At 36.4% G+C, this 24,403-nt stretch overlaps 1 protein-coding gene across 1 annotated transcript; it reads left to right on the top strand.

The window, feature by feature from the left end:
• The first annotated feature begins 8,127 nt into the window (after nt 1-8,127).
• On the top strand, nt 8,128-17,115 carry LOC106137577 (lipase member H-A). Its single transcript, XM_013338422.2, has 5 exons — nt 8,128-8,515; nt 9,976-10,100; nt 12,672-12,821; nt 15,429-15,582; nt 16,287-17,115. The coding sequence occupies exons 1-5, from the start codon at nt 8,508-8,510 to the stop codon at nt 16,957-16,959; spliced, it is 1,110 nt and encodes a 369-aa protein (XP_013193876.2). The 5' UTR covers nt 8,128-8,507; the 3' UTR covers nt 16,960-17,115.
• The last annotated feature ends 7,288 nt before the right edge of the window (nt 17,116-24,403 follow it).

The raw sequence follows: 24,403 nt of genomic DNA, 5'->3' as shown, positions 1-24,403 counted from the left end.
TCTTTTGGTGCCGGGAACCACACGGCACAAAATACCAAACACACATAATCCATACATTCTGTAATAACATTAGAATAAGCATTTGTTATCTATTTAGTTGTAACATCTGTGGTTTCCTTCTGATTTGTGGGACCACATAATAAAGAGCATTGTTCTTAAATTTTAATTAAAAAAATGTCTTTGTTGCTGAAGCTTACCTACGTTTAAACGAAAGCATTCTCCCCCTACATTTTTACAAAGATAAATGTGGGAATTTTTTCCTATTATGTGGTTCATTCATAATTGTTTATTAACGATTTTTCGGGCTTTCAGTCTTTCAATGACTGATGGCTTTGTCTTCCCCGAAGGGGATATGGACGTATTTATATGTTATGTTTTAATACCTGTATTATTTACAAATTTCAGCATATCATAGTATTGAACAATATCATTTTTAGGGTTTTTAGAAAAGTATTAACAATTTGAATGTTGAAAAATTTTTTTTCATCTTAACCACGGTAATCATGATACCTGGTAAATTAGAAATTGAAGTGGTACAGTCGGCATTGCAAATTCCGTCGCGCACCATCGCACAAGTATTTCATTGGTGACTGTACGTGATCTGCATATTGTTCTCGCACAGAGCACAGCGCTCCGTGTAGCGTTCAGTGCTCTGTGACAGCCGCAGAGAAAGTTGAGTGAAGAAACTTTATAAATGCAGAATCAGAGCGAAATTGAAAGCTTTTTAACGTGCGGCGGAGGATCTAATTGGCTCTGTCTACCCCGCAAGGGATGCGGGGTAGACAGAGCCAATTAGATAAGCCACTTTCAGCTGTCTGGCATAATGATAGAACTGAGATTCAAAAGGCGACAACGGGATGGGCTTTTAAACTTGGGATTATTTTTAAGCGATGGCCTATCAAGTCTTTTCAAGACTGTTATCTCTGTCTACCCCGTAAGGGATAAAGACGTGATCATATGTATGTATGTATGAATATGATACTGTTCTTTGCGAAACATTTAATCTAGAATTGTATATCATGATGTTGTGCCGACGGGCCCAGCTTAATTTGCATGCCCAATGACTGTCTGTCTGTATGCTCGTGCATATCTCATGAACTAAAAATGAAATGATGATTGCCCCGTCTCCGGGACACTGGGGGGTTAGGAGCGACTTTCATACCTTATAAGGTTATTTTTGTTTATGTGTTATTTTTATGAAAGTGAAGTAGACAAAGTGTCAAATTGAATATTTCGTAGGTAGTTTTTTTTTTTTTTTTGATATGGCAAGAATCAGTGTTTTCGTTTTAATTACTACATACATACATAAAATCACGCCTCTTTCTCGGAGGGGCAGACAGAGATCACTTCTTTCCACTTGCGATCTCTGCATACTTTCTTACTTCCTTTTTTTAATTAAGTATTTATTAACTTCTTATTTAGAAACCAAATTTATATCGAAGTATTTAAATTAAAATATTTAACATTTTATGTTGTGTAAAAACTACTGAATATATTTAAAAAAAAATCATACCCAAATCAGTAAGGAATTTTTGAGTTTATCAGGCAAAAACGCACATATAAAAAATTTTAATTCGAATATTTGTATTCTTTTTAGGACGTGTATTTAAATGTTTGCTCTGTCTACCCGGTAAGGGAATAAATCATGATAGGTATATGAATTAAATGTTAATGCGTTTGTAGGTATATCATATTTTATTAGTTTTACAGTGGTGTAAGGGTCTAAAAAATTTAATTGAGCTTCATGACTTTACCTTTAATTAGGTTTGTAGGGAGTTTTTAGGTTTTCTTAATCAGTGAAGAACCATCTTCAGAGCGTCGGTAAATCGGCAAAGTGCCCGGTTAAAACGCGTGTTGCGCATAATAATATAATATAATATATCTTTATTTCACCATAAACAGAGTTAGGTAAATAAATATAAAAGGTAGGTTACAAAATGAATATGGTGGGTTGACACCTGAACTAGGATAAATCCTGTATCTCAGGTTGCCAACCCTCCACCCCATATAATGGTCTTAATAACTAGGTAACATTATTTCTGATCTTAATACAGTAATTATGATTATCATTTATTACAAAGCTTGGAGGGTAGCAGCACATTTGTTCATCAGTAAGTACCAGACATCGCATACACAAAGTGCGCAGCGCAAGTGACTTCTGGCGTATGGTACAAGTTATAAGCTGTTAGTTTTAACAAACATTTTCAATTTTTCTTTTAAGAAGTAGTAACTCAATTTACTACCGTTATTATTATTTGTCTTTGCAAAATTGACAAAGAGAAGAAAAAAAATATATAAAAAATAAATAAAAATTAAACCATACAGAACTATAAAAATATATAATATACATAATAATAAAACAGTGAGTATTCAAAAATTGAAATTTGCACTATCTAAATTAACTTGTAATCTTAAGTATGTTTTCCGTTTCAAGGTAGTCCAATGCTATCAAGTTATTTTTCAATGACGTTTTTAGACTTTTTCTATTCATATTGAGAATTTTATTTGAATTATTGAAGTGTCTGTATAAGAAGGGACCAGTGAATGAAGCTTGCCGTTGGGCGAATGCAGATTTGAATGAAGGCACATTGGTTCGTATTCTTCTTCTATGTTGATTTATTTGGGAGGGTACAATTGTTTTGTGATGGCGGAGAACTGACTGAAGAATAAATAATTGTCTTACCGTAAGCATTTGAGATTCTTTGTACAGTGTATCTGTAGGGTATCTTCTGGGTTTGCGTAACATAACCTTAATAACAGCTCTTTGAGCTCTCTCTAACTCTAATAGGTGTGTTACAGCAGCTCCACCCCAAACAGGTATACAATAGGTTAAGAGGGATTGAACAAGGGCAAGATAAATATTTTTAATTAAGTTAATGTCAGCAGATTCCCTAAGATTTTTGAATATATGGAGCAGTTTACGAACCCGTTTACTGAGCTCAGAAATATGTGGTTTCCATGTAAGGTTTTTGTCCATTACAATTCCTAAGTATTTGTGGGTGTCTGTATGAATAAGATTCGGGCAGTGGCAGGTAGTGTTCGACTGGGGGTCTCTGGTACAGCTTAAAGTGTGGGCTTGAATATCAAAATCTGGTGGTGGTTTAGTTGCTTCTGAAATTCGAAAGCATATATATTTCGTTTTAGGAACGTTCAATGTTAAAAGGTTATGATCTAGCCATTTCATAACAGTAAGTAAACCAGTTTCTGCCGCTTCTTTTACTTCTGTCCACGAATCACCCCAAAACATCAAGGCAGTGTCGTCCGCGAATGCTAGAATATTACCGCTACTCAGTTTAAGATTACACAAACTATTAACATAGGCTAAGAACAGAGTAGGACCAAGTGTGCTACCCTGGGGTATACCGTATGTAATAGGTAGACTTGTGCTTTGAACATTATATCACGTCACGTCATCCATAAAGGCATGGATGACGTTAAAGGCGACTAAGGGATAGGCTTACAAGAATTTTTTTAGGCGATGGGATAGTAAGCTGTCAATTTAAATCTCAATTCTATCATTAAGCCAAATAGCTGAACGTGGCCTATCAGTCTTTTCAAGACTGTTGACTCTGTCTACCCCACAAGGTATATAGCCGTGACAATATATATGTACGTATGTTATTTTTTTATACAAATGCCACAAACTTAGTTTAATTCTGATGGGTGATCACGGAAGAATAGACAATTTGGCGAGATTTTTTTTTAATGCTTCATTTAAATGGGTTTCGGAGCTGTCACCCCATTTTTTTATATTGATTGATGAGTCCCACCCCGACAGCGTCCTAATAGAGTCTTAGGAGGCCCTTAAAAAATAGATTGGTATGGTAATATATCGGTTAATATCACCGAGTGCCGTGTGGTTCCCGGCAGCCATAGATAAAATTGCTCTCAGCATTAATTCCGCCAATTGTGCTGCTTTAGATTTGTATTTGTGTAATGAAGTTAAAATAAATAAACAAAAAAAGAGTAGGACCACTCCATCTCGTTCCCATGGATGTCGTTAACGTCGACTAAGGGATACGCTTATTAACTTAGGATTCATTTTTAAGCGATGAGCTAGCAACTTGTCACTATTTGAATCTCATTACTATCATTAAGCCAAACAGCTGAACGTGGCCTATCAGTCTTTTCGGAATGAATTAGATAATTTAGTTAAAAAGTTTGTTGCAATATTTAACAGCAATAGCACCTATATTCCTATCGATTTTAAAAGAAAATCAGACACACGCCATGAAAAAAAAAACTTAATTACTCTCTACGCAACTCAAAACCGTACGCCATCTTCAAAAAATAACTCCAGAATCCATCTTACATCTCTCACAAACGCACCGTGCTATCCGTCTTGCGTTATGTCCACCATAACGCGTGGCAGCCGTGATTTATAAAGTTAAAAAAGTTTGTTGCAATATTCAACAGCAATAGCACCTATATTCCTATCGATTTTTAAAGAAAATCAGACAAACAGCATGGAAAAAACTACATTGCTCTCTATGGACCCCAAGACCTACGCCATCTTGAAAAATAACTCCTGAATCTCTCACAAACGCAACGCTCTAACTCAAGACCTACGCCATCTTGAAAAAATAACTCCAGAATCCATCTTACATCTCTCACAAACGCACCGTGCTATCCGTCTTGCGTTATGTCCGCCATAACGCGTGGCAGCCGTGATTTATATCGCTTGTTATAAAGACTAATGATTGCTCTTGATGGGGAATAAACATGACTATGACTTGATGCCAGACTGGGCTGATTAACCCTCGAAGAAAATGAAGAGTGTTTTTGAAAAATACTTGGATAGTTCCTTTTTGTTCGAGTAGCTTGTGACGTCGTAGCCACTGCGTCCCTCTTCACAGCTCGGGAGCCCTACAAAAATGTCCGCGAACGTTCAAAAGTAAAATAAATGGGTATCTCTTGGACAGGCATGTAACATCATTGTCACTCACCATCAAGTGAGATGGAAGACAAATTCTTAATAACACAACATATAATCCCGTCTATATCCCTTGCGAGGTAGACAGAGCCAACAGTCATTATAGACTGAAACGCCACGTTCAGCTGTTTGGCTTGATTGTAGAATTGAGTTCAAATAGTGACAGGTTACAAGCCCATCGCCTAAAAGTGGAATCCCATGTATGTAAGCCTATCCTAAGGACTAGGCTAACTAACTACAGGATAATTAAGGGCTAACTAAAGGATAGGCTTACATACTTGGGATTTTTACTACATCCATGGGAAGGAGATGGAGTGGTCCTATTCTTTTATCTTTTTGGTGCCGGGAACCACACGGCACAAATGCTTATCCAATATTGAATAAATAAATATATATTTTTTTGTGTACATTCATTGATTCATATCTCAATAAGTCATAAAGAAAATTCATTATTTATAAGCAAATTAACATATTTTTTAACAAACATAACAACAAAAAAAGGTTATTATGTCAGTTTTAATTAACATAATTTCTCCATACGTACCTACTTTGATGATTCGCGCATTTCAATTGTTTTATGTTAATTCTTTTGTTTTTATACAGTGTAATTTCTTACATACATACATACATACATATGATCACGTCTTTAGCCCTTACGGGGTAGACAGAGCCGACAGTCTTGAAAAGACTGATAGGCAACGTTCAGCTGTTTGGCTTAACGATAGAATTGAGATTCAAATAGTGACGGGTTGCTAGCCCATATGCCGTGTGGTTCCCGGCACCAATACAAAAAAGAATAGGACCACTCCATCTCTTTCCCATGGATGTCGTAAAAGCCGACTAAGGGGTAGGCTTATAAACTTGGGATTCTTCTTTTAGGCGATGGGCTAGCAACCTGTCACTATTTGAATCTCAATCCTATCTTAAAGCCAAATAGCTGAACGTGGCCTATCAGTCTTTACAAGACTGTAGGCTCTGTCTACCCCGCAAGGGATATAGACGTGATTATATGTATATATGTATGTATGCTAGCCCATCGCCTAAAAGAAGAATCCCAAGTTTATAAGCCTATCCCTAAGTCGCCTTTTACGACATCCATGGTAACGAGATGGAGTGGTCCTATTCTTTTTTTTGTATTGGTGCCGGGAACATCAAAACATAAAGTCACCCCATTTTCTCTGTCTGTATGTATTGTTTTATGAGAAAGGTCTATCTATTAATGTTGCTTGTCTAAAGATAATCTACATTTTTTTTATTCCCATTATAAAGAACATACAACTTTTTTAACTATGTACTTACTATTTTCTTGTTACTGTGTAAATTTCTTTGCAATAAAGATATTACAAACAAACAAACAAACATAGATACATTTAGTCACGTCAATGTATTGCGGGGTAGACAGAGCCAACTGAAACGCCAAGTTCAGCATGTATGGCTTTATGATGGAATTGAGATTCAAATAGTGACAGATTGCTAGCCCATCGCCTAAAAGAAGAATCCCAAGTTAATACGCCTATCCCTTAGTCGCTTTTTACCACATTCATGGGAAAGAGATAGAGTGGTCCTATTCTTTTTCCTATTGGTGCCGGGAACCACACGGCAGAAATCTAATACATTTGAATTCAAATAACCTGAACCCTCGTTTTTTTTAAAGTCGTTTAAAAACACCATGGCACTTAACAGATGACATACGTAAACAAAAATGGCCGTTATAACCTGTTATTACATAAGTACTATTAATAATTCCGTGTTGACACATTTAAAAAATCTGCTATATCATTTACGACGTGCTTAACTTGTTTTGATAGTAATTTTATAGGGTCACGGTTCCTAAATAATAAGTCTAAACATGCTTTATGACGTCACAATAAAAAAATTAAAGAAAAAAACATGGATTTGAGTCATGCTCAAAATAATGAAAGTATAGAAAGAGTGTGCTTTTAAAACTTACAAACTTTTTTATGAGTTACTTGAAATTTTAGTTTTGTATAGGTGAGACCTCACTGAGCCATAACAGCTGAACGAGGTTTTTCAGTATTTTCGAGACGTTTAACTCTGTTTACCCCGTAAGGGATAAAAACGTGTGAAAAATTCTACCATCAAGCCAAAAGCTTGATAATAGAATTGAGATTCAACTAGTGACGGGTTGCCAGCTCATCGCATAAAATAAGATTATATTTTATAAGCCAAACCCTTAGTCGCCTTTGACGACATCTATGGGAAAGAAAAGGAATGGTGGTGAATTCTTTTTTTTTTTGTGTCCGGAACCACACGAAACAACTATAGTCAGGGTAAATCAGAAACACGAAGCGAATCATTCTTGACCTCCGTAAAATTTGCAGGGTAACCTAGCCCGTATTTTTTTTAACGTCTGGAAATACCTTCGTCTACCCGGCCGGCTACGGGAAGCCGGACGGGTTATGTGGGGCTTGAACCCACTAAAACCACACGGTGCTATCGCCTACCGCTTCGTTGCCAGGAGCATGAACTGCCCTCGATCATATTCCTGACGCGGCAGCCGCTTCCACGGCGGCCTCGGCTCGGCCGCTCTCCACGGATCAACCTAGCCCGTATAGCATCATGTTAAATGATGCCTAGTGATTCCTATCAGTCGTTTCGCGTGACAATTCAAAATCATAGTCAAAAGGTATATCTCTACAGATAGTGAGAACTCAAATGGAGTCAAAAAGATAACGCTAATAATAATAATTCCATCTGAATTAACAACCGTGAAAGTAACAACAAATAAGTGCCGTGTGGGTCCCGGCACCTACAAAAAAGAATAGGACCACTCCATCTCTTTCCCATGGATGTCGTAAAAGGCGACTAAGGGATAGGCTTATAAACTTGGGATTCTTCTTTTAGGCGATGGGCTAGCAACCTGTCACTATTTGAATCTCAATTCTATCATTAAGCCAAATAGCTGAATGTGGCCATTTAGTCCTCAAGATTGTTGGCTCTGTCTACCCCGCATGGGATATGGACGTGACCATATGTATGTATGAATTAACAACTATAATAGACCATAATAGTAACTTAAAAATGATATAATATTTTTATTACATTAATTATATCCATTATCAAGCTTCTTCGTATGAAGAGTCATCTTTTATTTTTTTTTAATTTGCATCACATTTAGTCACCATATCAGCCTTGCCATTAAACTTGGCCGCTAGTACCATGCACATCTCGTGATGGCAACATATCACCTTCATATTACGAACGAGAATCACGCGTGTTCGAATTTCGATCGGCATTTACTTTTTTTTTTTTAATAAAGACTTTTTAACTTTTTTTTTGGCATATTTTGTTGTTTTATAATCCGGTACGATTAATTTTTTTTTAATTTGTGCCAGTTCATTTTTTTTTATAATTTTTTGTGTCAATGTGAGATTTTTTTATTAATTTAATTAATAAGGTAATAAGCTACCTACAAATAAATTAAAAAAAAGAAATATAACTTACTGATTCAAGTGCAAACAAACATGGAAAGTTAATCACTGGTAATAGATTGCGAAAGTTTATTTGAACTTTTAAATGAAAAAGATTTTCTGTGTTACAAGTGTTTCATCCAATGAAAAGGTAAGTTTTTCTTTGCTTAGTAGGTAAATCTTTATTTTATCGTCTACAATTTACAAAAACACTCTTCAGCGAAAGCATGTTTCGCCGATTTTTTTATTGTCATCTATACTAATATTATATTATGCTGAAGAGTTTGTTTGTTTGAACGCGCTAATCTCAGGAAATATTGGTTTGAATTGGAAAATTATTTTTGTGTTGAATAGACCATTTATCGAAGTCTTTAGGCCTTAAAACATCACGCCCAGCTATTAGAAGCGAAGAAATAATGAAAAATGTGAAAAAAAAAACGGGGATAGTTATTCATCCTTGAGGGCTTCATTGATGCCCGAAATAACTATTCTACGCGGACGAAGTCGCGGGCACAGCTAGAAGTTAATATAGGTTAGGTCGGAACAGATTTAAACTTTAAGAAACAAACATATTTTTTTCAACGAAACGTGCTTTTTCTGACAAGTGTTCCTGTTTCAAGTAACTTTATATTGACTTATAACAAATAATTAAACATGAATTATTCATGTACCTTGAACCCATAACTCCTTTTTTGGCGTAGTCGTGCAAAACCGATTCTACAAGGAAATGGTCGACAAAAGTTAAGGTCAAATTTGGATAGCTTTTGTAAATTTGTTTAACATCTGTCATACAAAAACATTACAGGATATATCCATTGTATATAAATATATGTATGTATGTTTGTTTTATTAATTTAATACTAACTTTTGCACAGAGTTACGTTCCCATAGAAATGTCAAAAAAAAAACAGTTTGGTTTGTCGCTGTGCCAAATATTATCAAAATCAGTCAAGCTCTTTTTGAGTTTATTCCTTACAAAGATTTTTTTCGTATTGACCCTATACCTACACCACACCATACAAAAAAAAATAGGAAACATTTATTTTGTAGTAAGGCATATAAATTGAGTCATTTTAGCCTGAAAATAATAGATTATTCCCATTAAAGGGCATCCACATAAAGGTCATGCATACATACATATATGTATATAATCACGTCTATATCCCTTGCGGGGTAGACAGAGCCAACAGTCTTGAAAAGACTGATTGGCCACGTTCAGCTATTTAGCTTTAAGATAGAATTGAGATTCGAATAGTGACAGGTTGCTAGCCCATCGCAAGAAGAATCCCAAATTTATAAGCCTACCCCTTAGTCGCCTTTTACGACATCTATGGAAAGGAAAAGGAGTGGTCCTATTCCTTTTTTCTATTGGTGCCGGGAACCACACGGCGCAAAGATCATGGGATAGATAAACGACTAAAAAAATTTAAACAATAATGTTTTTTGCTTGTAATTTAGAATATTTTTTTTTATTATTAGTTTAATATTAATATTAGTTTTTAATTAGGTTAAGTATTTATTTTTAGTAGGTACATTTCTGATTAATTATAATAATCATAATAATTTATTGTTATTAAGGTGATAAACAACTCATTTATCCATTTCTTTCAGAAAAATGTCAAGCGCGAACATTGCAACTATATTGGCTATAGCGACTATGTTATTAGTCGGTTATGTCAAGACTGCATATATGCCATCACCTGATATAGGCCGGCCGGCCGGATTCCTACCAGATTGTAAGTCTATTTGACGTTCTGCCCTGTAGCGTGTCACGAAAACTATCGCCGTCCCGCTTCACGTCATAGTAAAAAGCGAAACAGCGATAGTTTTTTTGCGCGATAAAAAAGGTTTCTGCAAAGTAGCGAAAACTAACGCCGTCCCGCTTCACGTCATAGTAAAAAGCGAAACAGCGATAGTTTTTTGCGCGATAAAAAAGGTTTCTACCCTGTAGCGAAAACTATCGCCGTCCCGCTTTACGTCATAATGAAAAGCGAAACAGCGATAGTTTTTTTGCGCGATAAAAACGGCATCGCGCGTGCTGTGATACGGGAACTGGTCTGCGCAAGAGTACTCGATCATTTTGCATGAAGAGAGTTCATGATGTGGATGACACGAAAGAAGTATGCTAGGAGCAGCGGAAAGATGTAGTCTCTGCCTACCCCTCCGAGAAAAGGGATTTAAAGTCAATCTGAGAAATTTTGGCGAAAGTTTACGTCAAGGATTCCCTTAATATATAATACAAACATAAATATGGTCATGTCTATATCCCTTGTGGGGTAGACAGAGCCAACAGTCTTGAAAAGACTGATCGACCACGTTCTGCTATTTGGCTTATTGATAGAATTGAGATTCAATTCATTCAACAGGATGCTAGCCCATCGCCTAAAAAAGAACCCGAAGTTTGTAAGCCTATCATTTAGTCGCCTTTTACGACATCCATGGGAAAGAGATGGAGTGGTCCTATTCTTTTTTTATTGGTGCCGAGAACCACACGGCATTTGCATGCTGCATGATGTATTTCTTAATATTTGAGCCTTTTAAAAGAGATTGATGAATGTGCATTAAGCATTAGATTTGTCACGGTAACTGAAAATATTTTAGATTAAACTAAAGACTGCCCGCGACTTCGTACGCGTGGAATCATTCCCGCGGAAACTCCGAGATAAAAAGCCTATATGTTGTTCTGGGTCTTCAGCTACTTACATACCAAATTTCATCGTAATCGGTTCAGTAGTTTTTGCATGAAAGAGTAACAAACATCCATACTGACATACTCACAAACTTTTGCATTTATAATAGTAATAGGATTTATCACTATACATTGCCTACATCTACGGGAATCGGGAAGTAATTGTATTATGTAAGACACGAAATATAATACTTTCTGACGCTTTGAGAGTCACTTATTTTTCTGATACTTGAGATGATGTTACAGAAATCCAGTCAAAGAGGACAGACAAATACAAAAAAAAAAAGCAAAGACGAAAATGATGATGTTTTTGCTATAAGTTATTTGGAGTTTAGTACACGGGCATATCCCTTGCGGGGTAGACAGAACCAGCAGTCCTTTGTGTACATACATACATACATATAATTACGTATATATCCCTTGCGGGGTAGACAGAGCCAACTGTCTTGTAAAGACTGATAGGCCACTTTCAGCTATTTGGCTTTAAGATAGAATTGAGATTCAAATAGTGACAACTTGTTAGCCCATCGCCTAAAAGAATAATCCCAAGTTCATAAGCCTACCCCTTAGTCGCCTTTTACGACATCCATGGGAGGGAGATGGAGTTGTCCTATTCTTTTTTCTATTGGTGCCGGGAACCACACGGCATCCTTTGTGTTGTACAAATACATATAAAACAGAAACATGTCTGAATGTACTGGTTTCCTCACGATGATTTCTTCACTTTTTATCTTCCTTGATCGAGAATTGGTCGGTTGGGGAAGGCTATGTTCAGCTGTGGACGACCTACGTCTGTAATAGAATAGAATAGAATAGATTTATTTTCAAAATTGGATACAAGTTATCACTTATTGACGTCACATCACTTAAATCTAATTATAACTACTACCGCTTCCAAAGCGCATGTGTAAAAGAAGCGGCGGAACAAATGATGATGCTGCTGGTGAAGAGCATCTGTTAGCAATGAAACGTCATTCTAATCATTGTCCTTACCTTAATTATACGTTAGGTACTCATCATTTCCTAGTACCTAGTAACATTATACATAATTAGATAATTCATATAACCTTCGATATAATTAATCATTCATTCATCGACATAGTAAGTATTATCATTTACAAAGTATGTTTCCTGATGTTTTATCAATCGATATAATTAACAATAAGACTTAAGAACATAGACAAAGGTCAATCAAGTCGGGGACGTTCTGGAGGTAGGTCAGGTCAAGAGTACCTTAAACCGGCAAGTTGGCAAGTGGTCCGGTCAAGAGTACCCTAAACCAACAAGTTGGCAAGTAACGATTATATAGTATATATCCCTTGCGGGGTGGGCAGAGTCGACAGTCTTGAAACTACTGATAGGCCAAGTTCAGCTTCTTAGAATTATTATTTATTTAATTAGAATTGAGATTCCAATAGTGACAGGTTGCTAGCCCATCGCATAAAAAAGAATCCCAAGTTTGTAAGCCTGTCCCTTAGTCGCCTTTTACGACATCCATAGGAAAGAGATGGAGTGGTACTATTCTTTTTTGTATTAGTGCCGGGAACCATACGAAATCTATTTATTGGTTGGACAAAAAGACGTGACTGTATGTATGTTCGTTTCGTTTATTCCCCAGGCCCTGGAGTCCTGAAGAACACCACCATAAGTCGCAAGTCGCTGAGTCTGTTGAAAGTGGTGTCCCATCAAAGTACTCCCCACGGGAACATAAGAAGACCATATGCCCTTCCTGACGCCCACAAACTTGTAGCTGCTGATAAGAATATAGGTGAGATACATATACATACATAATACATACATACATAATACATACATACATAAAATCACGCCTCTTTCCCGGAGGGGTAGGCAGAGACTACTTTCTACAGAGCTCATCGCTTAAAATGTATGATATTTGTGTATCGGTGTAGATTTGAATACTAACCGATGCTCTTACGGTGAGGGAAAACATCGTGAGGAAACCTGCACATTCAGCAACTGTATGTGTAGCCATGATCGATCCAATACGGGTTCTTTTATAACTATGTAATTACTATTTTCTTGTTACTGTGTAAATTTCTATGCAATAAAGATATTTGAAAAAAAAACAGACGGGTTAGGTTCGCCTGAAAAGGTAGCGGAGGTCAGATGAGAGTCGCTTCGTGTAAAAACCTGACTTGCCCAATCCAGGGTCCATGGTCAAAGGCATACCCCGGGCGTCTTCTCTAGAGTGGTGAGAATGCAATCGTGACACCAAAGCCAAAAGGAGACAGACGTCGGCACGTCAAACTTATAACAACCCTCCTTTTCCGTCGGGGATTAATAAACTTTACCCATGATGTTCATAACGGTAAGAATTGCCCTGAAAAATAACAGATCATGAAGCGTAATAAAGATGTACCATGAATAAGATATGAGAGGCATTACAACCGCTTTTGCTTTAGGATATGATCACAAAATAGCGAGGGAACAGAAAGGTAGCCGATGGCCACATTAAAAAATAAACACACATTTCAGTGAATGAAAAAATTATGATATTTTTTTCTCTAATTTGAGAAAACAAACAATTTCTACCGGAAAAAAATGTGTTGGATAGCGACAAAAATTTATCGTATATTTTTTTCATGCTTTGCAATGTTACTTTTATTTCACAATATTTTTTTTTCAAACGTTCACTAAAGTATGAATTTGCAAAAATCCCTCCTAATAAATTTCTACCACAGTTGTAACCTGCTAAATTACAGGTGAATAATTCGGCTGTGAGTTGATATTTATCAATTACCTTAATTTTTTTACACTTACAGATAAAGCTTGTCTTCTATCTTCTCGCTATTTTTTATTACGCAACATGGCTTCATTTATGAGTAACTTTTGCTTGTTTCGTGACAAATTCATGAACTAAAATCGTATATCTAAGTTTTGTGTTATTCTCAGAAAATGTTTATTTTGAACCAAGACGATAGACAGATCTCTTTCATTTGAATATTGAATATATTACGCAAAAGAAATGTCTTACGAAACTACCCCACAAATGTATAATTTTTACAGATACTTAATACTTACCTCTTATACCTAGTATACCAGCGCTTGCGTGAAAAGCACAATACAATACAAATCATCTTTATTGCCCATAAAAAATACGTATATAGTAGAAACATACAATGAATATGTTGAGCAAAGGCGGACTTATCGATATGCAATCTCTTCCAGTCAACTTTTGGGTAGTGAAAGGTAAAAGGTAAGGTGAAAGGTAAAAACATGGAAAGTACCCTATGACCTTTTCTATACATCACTCTAAGCTACAGCTCTAAGGTTTCTTCTTTCTCTTGACTTTAGTCCCATTTACATCTGTAGCGGAAGCTTGACCGCTACCAAAGGGAAGATCTTCCGCCAGGCTAGGTGTTATGCATTCATGTTTTTTCATGTAGACAGTGTGCATTCGTCCACGATTTAGATTTAAGAGATCTATATTTGTAAATTGACGTCCGATGAAAATGCTGCAGTGTAGTTTGTTCCGCCGCTTCTTCTACACATGCGCTTTGGAAGCGGTAGTAGTTATAATTAGATTTAAGTTATGTGACGTCAATAAGTGATACCTTGTATCCAATTTTGAAAATCTATTCTATTCTATGCCTGGGGAACCGCGCGACAGACGATGTTGAGTCGGACATTGTATATATGCTCCAAACCGTGAAATCTTTGCTTACGCGATTTGGACTCTTCGCTGTTATTGGCTGAGAGCGTCGCGTAATGCTATTGTGACTTGTGGCGTAGAGATGTCGCCACACATCTTAACCACTCTAGAAAGGTGCCTTGGGAACGGCCTTGTCCATGAATCCTGGATAGAAGGAGTCAGGTTTTTTCGAAGCGACTCCCAATTAACCCCCACAATATTTACAAGGGAACCTAACCCGTACTGGATCATGGTTACACATCTGAATGTGCAACTCCTACTAGAGACTTAAAGCATCGGTTAGTGCTCAAACTAATGTAAAAAACTTCGAAAAAGTTATCGGTACATGACCGAGTTTAGCTTTAAACCGAAGCTCTTCTTACCTAATACATACATAGACTAAGGGTGGAGACACCCTTAGTATATACTATGTATGTATTTATTGTGCGGTTGTGTACCGTGAGGTTCCCGGCACCAATACAAAAAAGAATAGGACCACTCCATCTCTTTCCTATGGATGTCGTAAAAGGCAACTAAGGGAAAGGCTTATAAACTTGGGATTCTTTTTCAGGCGATGGGCTACCAACCTGTCACTATTTGAATCTCAATTCTATCATAAAGCCAAATAGCTGAACATGGCAATTCAGTCTTTTCGAGACTGTTGACTCTGTCTATCCCGCAAGGGATATAGACGTGACCATATGTATGTATTTTTCGTTTCAGATCTGAAGAACAAGAAAACAATACTTTATGCCGTGGGTTACCTGGAAAGTTCCATACTGCCGCATAGCCAGGCTATGGCCAATACTTATGTGAAGAAAGGCTACAACGTTTTTGTTACAGAAACCTTTACCTTTCTCAGCTACGTATACCCTAAGTAAGTATGAGTTTGAATGCCAACCGGTGTTTTAAGATGAGGAAGGAAATGGTGAAGAAACCTGCTTCTTCTTGCATCCTCACTACTCTGTAGAAGAGCCCGGGGTGAGCCCTTGACCACGGATCCTGGATTAAATAAATAAATATAAATATACACGGGACAAATTACACAGATTGAGTTAGCCTCGAAGTAAGTTCGAGACTTGTGTTACAAGATACTAACTCAACGATACTATATTTTATAATAAATACTTATATAGATAAACATCCATCATCATCATGGATTGGGTGAATCATATTTTTACAGAAGCGACTCCCGTCTGACCTCTATTACCTTTGCTGTCCTGTCATAGGTTTACAGGCATACAGATACTCTTACACATTTGTAATATTATGGTATGTTTGGCAAATATAATGAAACACATCTTCATTCTTGCCGTGTGGTTCCCGGGACCATTACAAAAAAGAATAGGACCACTCCATCTCTTTCCCACGGATGTCGTAAAAGGCGACTAAGGGATAGGCTTATAAACTTGGGATTCCTCTTTTAGGCGATGGGCTAGCAACCTGTCACTATTTGAATCTCAATTCTATCTCAAAGCCCAATAGCTGAACGTGGCCTATCAGTCTTTACAAGACTGTTGGCTCTGTCTACCCCGCAAGGGATATGGACGTGATTATATGTATGTATTTTCATTCTTCCAGAGCTGTTCGCGTATCAAGAGTAGTAGGACGGGAACTTGGTGAATTCCTAGCCAAGCTGACACAACACGGTCTAGACCCTGAGAATCTTGAACTATTAGGCTTAAGCTTGGGAGGTCACATCATCAGCTTCGCTGCCAAACGTTTCTACGCCCTGACTGGGAAAAAACCATCAAGAATCACCGCTTTAGACCCGTCCGGACCCTGTTTCAGAACCGTACCTCCAGAACATAGACTTAATCCGACTGACGGTGAAAGAGTTGATGTGGTACATACAAATATAGATGGATTCGGCAACGCTGAACGTTTGGGACACGTAGATTTTTATGTTAACGGCGGAGAGTTCCAACCGGGCGATTTGGCTATCAATGCCTGCACAACATTTTGCAGTCACGCTAAATCATTCCTGTACTGGTGGCAAGCTTTGGAGAATCCAAAGAAATTTATCGGCATCCAATGTGATTCGGTGCAAGATGCCAGAACCGCTAACTTCAAGAAAGGTAGCCTGACTAACTATTTGGGTAGCGAGACGAATTTTTCAAGGCCGGGTATATTTTATTTGGGGACTCTGAATTATTTCCCGTATTACAGAGGTGAAGACGCGTTGGATCCAGAAAATGAGATATTCAGTTCAGGAACTAGGGATTTCAATTCGGAAGATGTGCTTGTTGTTTAGGTTATTTGTGTTTAATTATTATTGTCCGTCTGTTTGTTTGCGATAAACTCTTAAACTAACGAAGATTCAATAAAATTTTATCAGACACAATAAATTTCATATAATAGTTTCGTATTGTGATTTTTATGCAAATAATGTGCCTATTAAATTTTTTATTGCTTTTAGAGTATTTGTTTTTGAAATTAAAATATTTTAAAAATAAAGCCCAGTCAATATCCAAGACTCTGATGAAAAAAAAAAACAATTTGTTCTCTCGTCCACATTTCTATTCTAAGTTTGTATAGTAGTGAAGTTGACGTTGTTGAAGACAATGCTGCAGTGCAGTTTGTTACCGCTTCTTCTGCACTGACGCTTTATAAGCGGCAGTAAACTTAATTTTCAGTAATTTATTTGACGTCAACCAATGTTGTGAAAACAAAAGACATGACAATTATTAAGTGATATAAAGATATAGAAATATAATGAATGAAAATTTTGAATTTGAATTTGATATAATACAGGTATTATAAATGCGCACGTTACGTACCTATTTGTTTTATCTCAGACGTTTTGAAATCATGTTACAATCCGAAGCCATTTGGACGTCCGAGATAAAATAAAGGTACATTACGTGCGCGTTAAATACCTGTATTATTTATAAATAGTAAAGTTCTTTCTCCTTTAGATTTACGAAGAAAATTTCAACCTGACTATCCCGAACGTTTATTTAAACTATCTGCAAGTGTATTTTGGATAAATTACTTTTAAAGTTTCTACGTAGTATGGGGAAGAATTCAACTACAGTTTCATGAAATTCTGTTGCACCGTATTCTTGGCTCTAAATATTTTAAAACGGAGTTGGTTTTCAATTTGAGAATTAGGATTCTTCTTTCGCCTGCCACTACATTTTGGATGGTATTAGCTCCGTCTACCCCGTAAGGGATAAAGAAGTGCTGTAACACGGAGCACGTACATACATACACGTACGTAAAATCATGTTTTTATTCCTTACGGGGCAGACAGAGCCAACAGCTTGACAACGGCTAAAAGGCCAGCTGGTAATTGATATATATTCAAAGCTTGCTAGCTGTGTGGTTCCCGGCACCAATACAAAAAAGAATAGGACCACTCCATCTTTTTCCCATGGATATCGTAAAAGGCGACTACGGGATAGGCTTATAAACTTGGGATTATTTTTTCAGGCAATGGGCTTGCAACTTGTCGCTATTTGAATCTCAATTCTATCATTATGCCAAACAGCTGAATCAGTCTTTTCAAAACTGTTGGCTCTGTCTACCCCGCTAGAGATATAGACGTGACTATGTATGTATGTGTGTACACCAGCCCAAGGCCTAAAAAATACCAGGTTTATTAAATTAATTAGCCTATCCATTAGTCCTATCATTCACAGAATTGATAATAGTTTCTTCCTGAAATCTTGAAATTTTGTACAATTATTCGTCTTTCTCGGTTACGGGCGACGTTGGTCCCAATTAGGACAATATTACAAAAGGGGACGAATTTCTATAAGGAAAATGGAGTTTACAGTTCTCAGACACGTAGGTAGGTACATTTCAACAAGTCTAAATTAAAACCACTCTCCACAATCTGACGCCGGTAATTATTCATTTACATTTAGCGCGTACATAGTAATCTGGAGGGGTAGGCGTAGAGACTACCTCCTTCCACTTGCCACGATCTCTGCATACTTCCTTCGCTTCATCCACATTCATAACTCTCTTGACAATTGATTCTTAGGGAAAGAGGCGTGATTTTATGTATGTATGTATGTATGTGTAATAATCTGGTAAACAGAACGACGTGCCGTGTGGTTCCCGGCACCAAATACAAAAAAGAATAGGACCACTCCATCTCTTTCCCATGGATGTCGTAAAAGGCGAATAAGGGATAAGCTTACAAACTTGGGATTCTTTTTTAGGCGATGGGCTAGCAACCTGTCACTGGTTGAATCTCAATTCTATCATTAAGCCAAACAGCTGAACGTGGCCATTCAGTCTTTTCAAGCCTGTTGGCTCTGTCTACCCCGCAAGGGATATAGACGTGACCATGTGTATGTATGTATGTATGTATGTATGTAAACAGAACCAACAATCTCGTAAAGAGGTACAGGCCACGTTCAGTTCAGTTTTTCACGCGATTCGTTCAACACAAATTCGCAATATACAATATTTTACGGGGGTTGCATGGACGATAGCGAAATATGAGAAGAGAGGAGAGAGAGAAGAGAGAGATATAGAAAAGAAGATCATGTTGTGTGACAACCAGAGACAAGAGAAATCTGGATAGCGTGGAACCTGAAAAATTATTTCAAAAATGTATCGACTTGAATGAATGAATGATTAAAGACTTGATGTACCCTTGTAGGTATACCGTAAAATATAGAAGTGTAGTATTAGTATGTAGACTATTAATAGTTTCAAAAATCTCGTTAGGTCTCATTATCTTTCTACTCTATCCTTAGTATATGTTATTATTATGTATTTATCTGTATTTATGCGTATTTGTATGTATTTATATGTATTATATATAGATATATATTATGTATGTATTTTATTATGTTCAAACATTTATTTATCTTGCTCTGCGCCAACGCCAATCTCCTGTTTGATTTCCTTCCACCCAAAGGTTGACTGGAAGAGATTGCTTTAGCGATAAGTCCGCCTTTGTACCATCTACATCTGCTTTGTGTTGTTTTGTATGTTTTACTCTTATGGTGCAATAAAGAGTTTTATCTATCTATCTATCTATCCAGTATAGAGACAGGAACAAAAAAATCGTAATTGTCAACAATAAAAATTTCCTAAATAATAGGTACCCAGGATCAAATTGACGGCCTCTGTGGCGCAGCGGTAGTACGCCTGTCTGTGACACCGGAGGCCCCAGGTTCGAATCTCGGCCAGGGCATGATGAGAAAAGAACTTTTTCTGATTGGCCTGGGTTTTGGATGTTTATCTATATAAGTATTTATTATAAAATATAGTATCGTTGAGTTAGTACGAGTATATCGTAACACAAGTCTCGAACTTACTTCGAGGCTAACTCAATCTGTGTAATTTGTCCCGTATATATTTATTTATTTAATAAAGATTGCCTAAATAATAGGTACCCAGGATCAAAAGGCGCCAAAATTTCACTGTTCAACAGTTTTGTCCACATAATTCACGGATAATTACCCCAAATCCGAATGAAAAGAGCGTAATCAATCAATCGTAGACGTAATGAAAATGTAAATGCTTTAAAATGGACGCTTTTGTAATATTGCTTCGTGGTTTTTATTTTTATTTATTTATTTATTATTATCACACAAAACAGATAACAACTATTACAAAAATTACATTAAAAAAAAAAAAAAGATATTAAAAACGGGTTGCAATCCAAAACATGTGTGTACACAAAAAACAATTAATCGAGAAAATTCTTACGGTCTAAGAGATAACCCAAAGAAGAATTCAATACAAATTTAATACAAAAAAGAAGAATTTAATACAAAAAAGGAAACTAAATATATAAGTTATTAAGTAGGTACCCTAGTTATTATGCTCCTGTAACACAGTACAGGATGTCTTTGACTATTTTAATATAGGAGCCAAGTTTTGAATTAAAAATATCAAATTCAGGGTTATCTAACATCACCTCGTTATACTGACGGGCCATCCTAACAATGGGGTTATAAAATGAGGTATTATTTTTATAAGTTTGTAAAGCGAAAAGTTTTGTTCGATTAGCCCTGCGGTTGCTATATCTAGTGTTAAAAGATAGTTGAGAGAGCAAGGAAGGAACATCAATTATAGAGTGAATTATTTTGTACAAATAAATAAAATCAAAATATTTTCTGCGTGATTCCAACTTCTGTATGTTAAACATTGATAGTCTTGCCTCATAATCGAGAGCGGTACGACTCAAATGTTGACGATAACATAAAAATCGTAAGCACTTTTTTTGAACTCGCTCTATTTCATCCACATGTACCTTGTAGTGTGGTGACCATATTGGGCTGCCGTATTCCAAAATTGATCTGACCAAGGTATTAAATAAATATATAATTGACTGAGGCTTTTTAAAACCTTTAGTGGATCTGAATACAAACCCAAGGAGCTGATTTGCTCTTTTTGTTATATGGTCGTAATGTGCTCTGAAAGTCAGTTTGTCATCAAACATAACACCTAGATCTTTGACAACATTACATCTTTTAAGGACCTGGTTTTCAATAGTATAGTCAACAACAATCTTATTACACTTGTTTGTGAATGTTATGACGAAACATTTGCCTATGTTGAGATTCATAAGTTTTTCCTTGCACCAATTTGAAATGGTATCTAAATCTCTCTGTAACAATTTACAATCGTTGGTGTTCTCAATAGTTTTAAATATTTTTAAATCATCAGCGTACAAGAGACATTCACAAGATAGGCGCTCGATAAGACTGTTAATGAACACAACAAAGAGTAAAGGTCCCAAATGTGACCCCTGCGGCACACCCGATGCCACTGCAATGGGAGATGAAGTATACCCTCCCAAGGTCACCAGCTGGCTTCTTTTGTCTAGGTAGGACGTCAACCATCGCAAGAGGTTACCGTGAATACCACAGGAGGCAAGTTCGATGCAAAGCTGAGTATGACTGACCTTGTCAAAGGCTTTCGAAAAGTCTGTATAGACAGAGTCAACCTGACCACCTGTCGCAAAGCTCTTACATAAATAGTTTTTGTATTCAAGAAGATTGGTCACGGTTGATCTCGATTTCACAAAGCCATGCTGCCTTTCAGATATGATTGGTTTAAAATGATTGTATAACTGATTGTGAACCAACAATTCCAAAAGCATAGCAAGACATGACAAGATGCTTATTTGTCTATAATTCTCACAACGAGACTTATCTCCGCTTTTATACACAGGAATGATATGAGCTATTTTCCATCGTTTAGGGAAGGCTCCCAGTGTTAGCGATTTATTAAATAAAATGTAGAGCGGCGTACATAGCTCATTAGCACATTTTTTTATGAAAAACGGAGGTAGTTCGTCAGGCCCAGGACCTTTCTTGGCATCAATTTGTTTGATTTTCATCATAATATCTTTTTCGGTAATATTAATATGAGACAATGTGCTAATCGCTCCATTCGAGAATAACTCATTACTGCGAAAACATTTCACAGATATCTCGGCCATTAGAGGAAGAGGAATCACCCAATTGCATAACTTGAGGCATTGAGGAATGTCCCTTTCTATTGTTAACGAATTTCCAAAAATGTTTTATATTATCCGACAATGATTCTTCAATTGAAGCAATATATTTCTTATAGCACTGATCAGAAATTTTTTTCGATCTGGCCCGAAGTAGAGAGAATGTGTCATAATCTCTAGGATTATTAAATTTTTTGTAAAGTTTACTGGCGGTGTGTAAAACCCAGTATATGCATTGTTTAGATTAAAAGTTTTTGTACATACATACATATGTCATAGTCACGTCTATATCCCTTACGGGGTAGACAGAGCCAATAGTCCCGAAAAGACAGAATGGCCACGTTCAGCTGCTCGGCTTAATGATGGAATTGAGATCCAAATAGTGACAGGTTGCTAGCCTATCCCTTAGTCGCCTTTTACTACATCCATGGGAAAGAGATGGAGTGGCCCTATTCTTTTTTGTATTGGTGCCGGGAGCGACACACATAAAAGTTTTTATACGAAGGAAAAGATCGTGTGATAACCTACTTACATATTAAAATAAAACTGCAAAGCACTTTTCATTTATATAAATTAACAAAATAAAATACAAAATATTTGTATAAATTTATTTTCAACAACATTTTCAATCTCCTGGCGTTAATTCCGGTTACTTCCTCACCGGGAGAGGAGCCCAGGGCGCGCTTTTTTCATCATAACCCAGGATAGGACCCTCCGCAACCTTTGCAGGGGAACCTAATCCGTATTGGATATATGGTTTCAAACTTATCCAACACAGATTTCGTCACCACATGTCAAAATTACACAAAGAATTATCCGCAACTACGAGTATTCCTCACAGGCCTGTTGAAAAATCTTCCACATTCATAACTCTATTCTTGACCTGACCATCCGCTAAAACATACTCGATTCAACCAATGTACGTTCCTAATGTCATCCTATATCAATACGTATTTTAAATTAAAAAAAAAACATTTACTCTATCTTTAACTTGCGTAGATCCCTAATTGAGTGACCGGCGAAAAGTTTACTTGTTTAGTGGCAAAATGGCCGACAAAATTAGCCTTATGGTATGGTAATGATGATTTATAAACTATGGTCCGCATAAATTTAGTGTTACCTGGGACTAATTTTTCAATTTTTCTTTATCGCAAATCATATTGTACTATTCAATTCTAATTATATAAAAAAAATACAAAAAAGAATGAATGAATATAGATTTACTTTTAAATTACATTCTTTGTTTTGTTTTGTATTAATTTGTAATATTACAATTGTAATATTCAGCAATATTTTCATGCCAAAATATGACCTATCACAAAAAAAAATACTGAAAAAATATTTTATTTTCCTTTTTTTTTCAACAGGAACTTGGTCACCCCGAATTATAAGCTTAGTGAAATATCACGAATATTTATCAACGCGGTAAATTAATTTGTTGATAATGCCCTAATATTGTGGTCTAGTAAAAAATGTCTCAAAATTTTACATCATAACCTAGATATATACCAAACACCAGAAGGAATGTTAACAATAAAAAAATTAAATATACGCTTAACTGTATTTTATGCATAATCACTGCTTTCAATATATTTTTGCATAAAAAATACCTGTTGTAATTAGTTTTTCTTTATATTTTTAATAACACAACAGACACTAAGTAATAATATAACATGGTTTCATTGTTTTACTATTTCCACAGAATTAATTAATGTTGCTTTTTTAACATTATATAGTACTAGAGGCTGCCCGCGACTTCGTCCGCGTGGAAACCCCATCATAACGTAACAATCAATCCCGCGGGAACTCCGGGATAAAAATAGCCTATATGATATTCAGGGTCTTCAGCTACCTACATACCAAATTTCATCGTAATCGGTTCGGTAGTTATTGCGTGAAAGAGTTACAAACATCCATACTGACATCCTTACATACTCACAAACTTTCGCATTTATAATATTAGTAGGATTTCTAAGGTTTTAAATTTTAACGCAACTAGGAACGGACTTGACATGTATTTTTTCAATAAATAACTAAAGCAAAAGTTTTTTGTAAGTGACAGCACTGATAGAAAAGAATAGAATCACTCCATCTCTTTTCCATGGATCTCCTAAAAGGAGTCTTAGGGCTTATATAAAATGGGATTCCCCTTTTAGCCGATGGGCCAGCAAACTGTCACTATTTGAATCTAAATTCTATCATTAAGCCAAATAGCTGAACGTGGCCTTTCAGTCTTTTGATGACTGTTGGCTCTGTCTACCCCGCA

The sequence above is a fragment of the Amyelois transitella genome, chromosome 24 (assembly GCF_032362555.1).
Source record: "Amyelois transitella isolate CPQ chromosome 24, ilAmyTran1.1, whole genome shotgun sequence".
NCBI lineage: Eukaryota > Metazoa > Arthropoda > Insecta > Lepidoptera > Pyralidae > Amyelois > Amyelois transitella.
The sequence above is the reverse complement of the archived record's forward strand: the minus strand, read 5'-3'. Positions and strand labels throughout refer to the sequence as shown.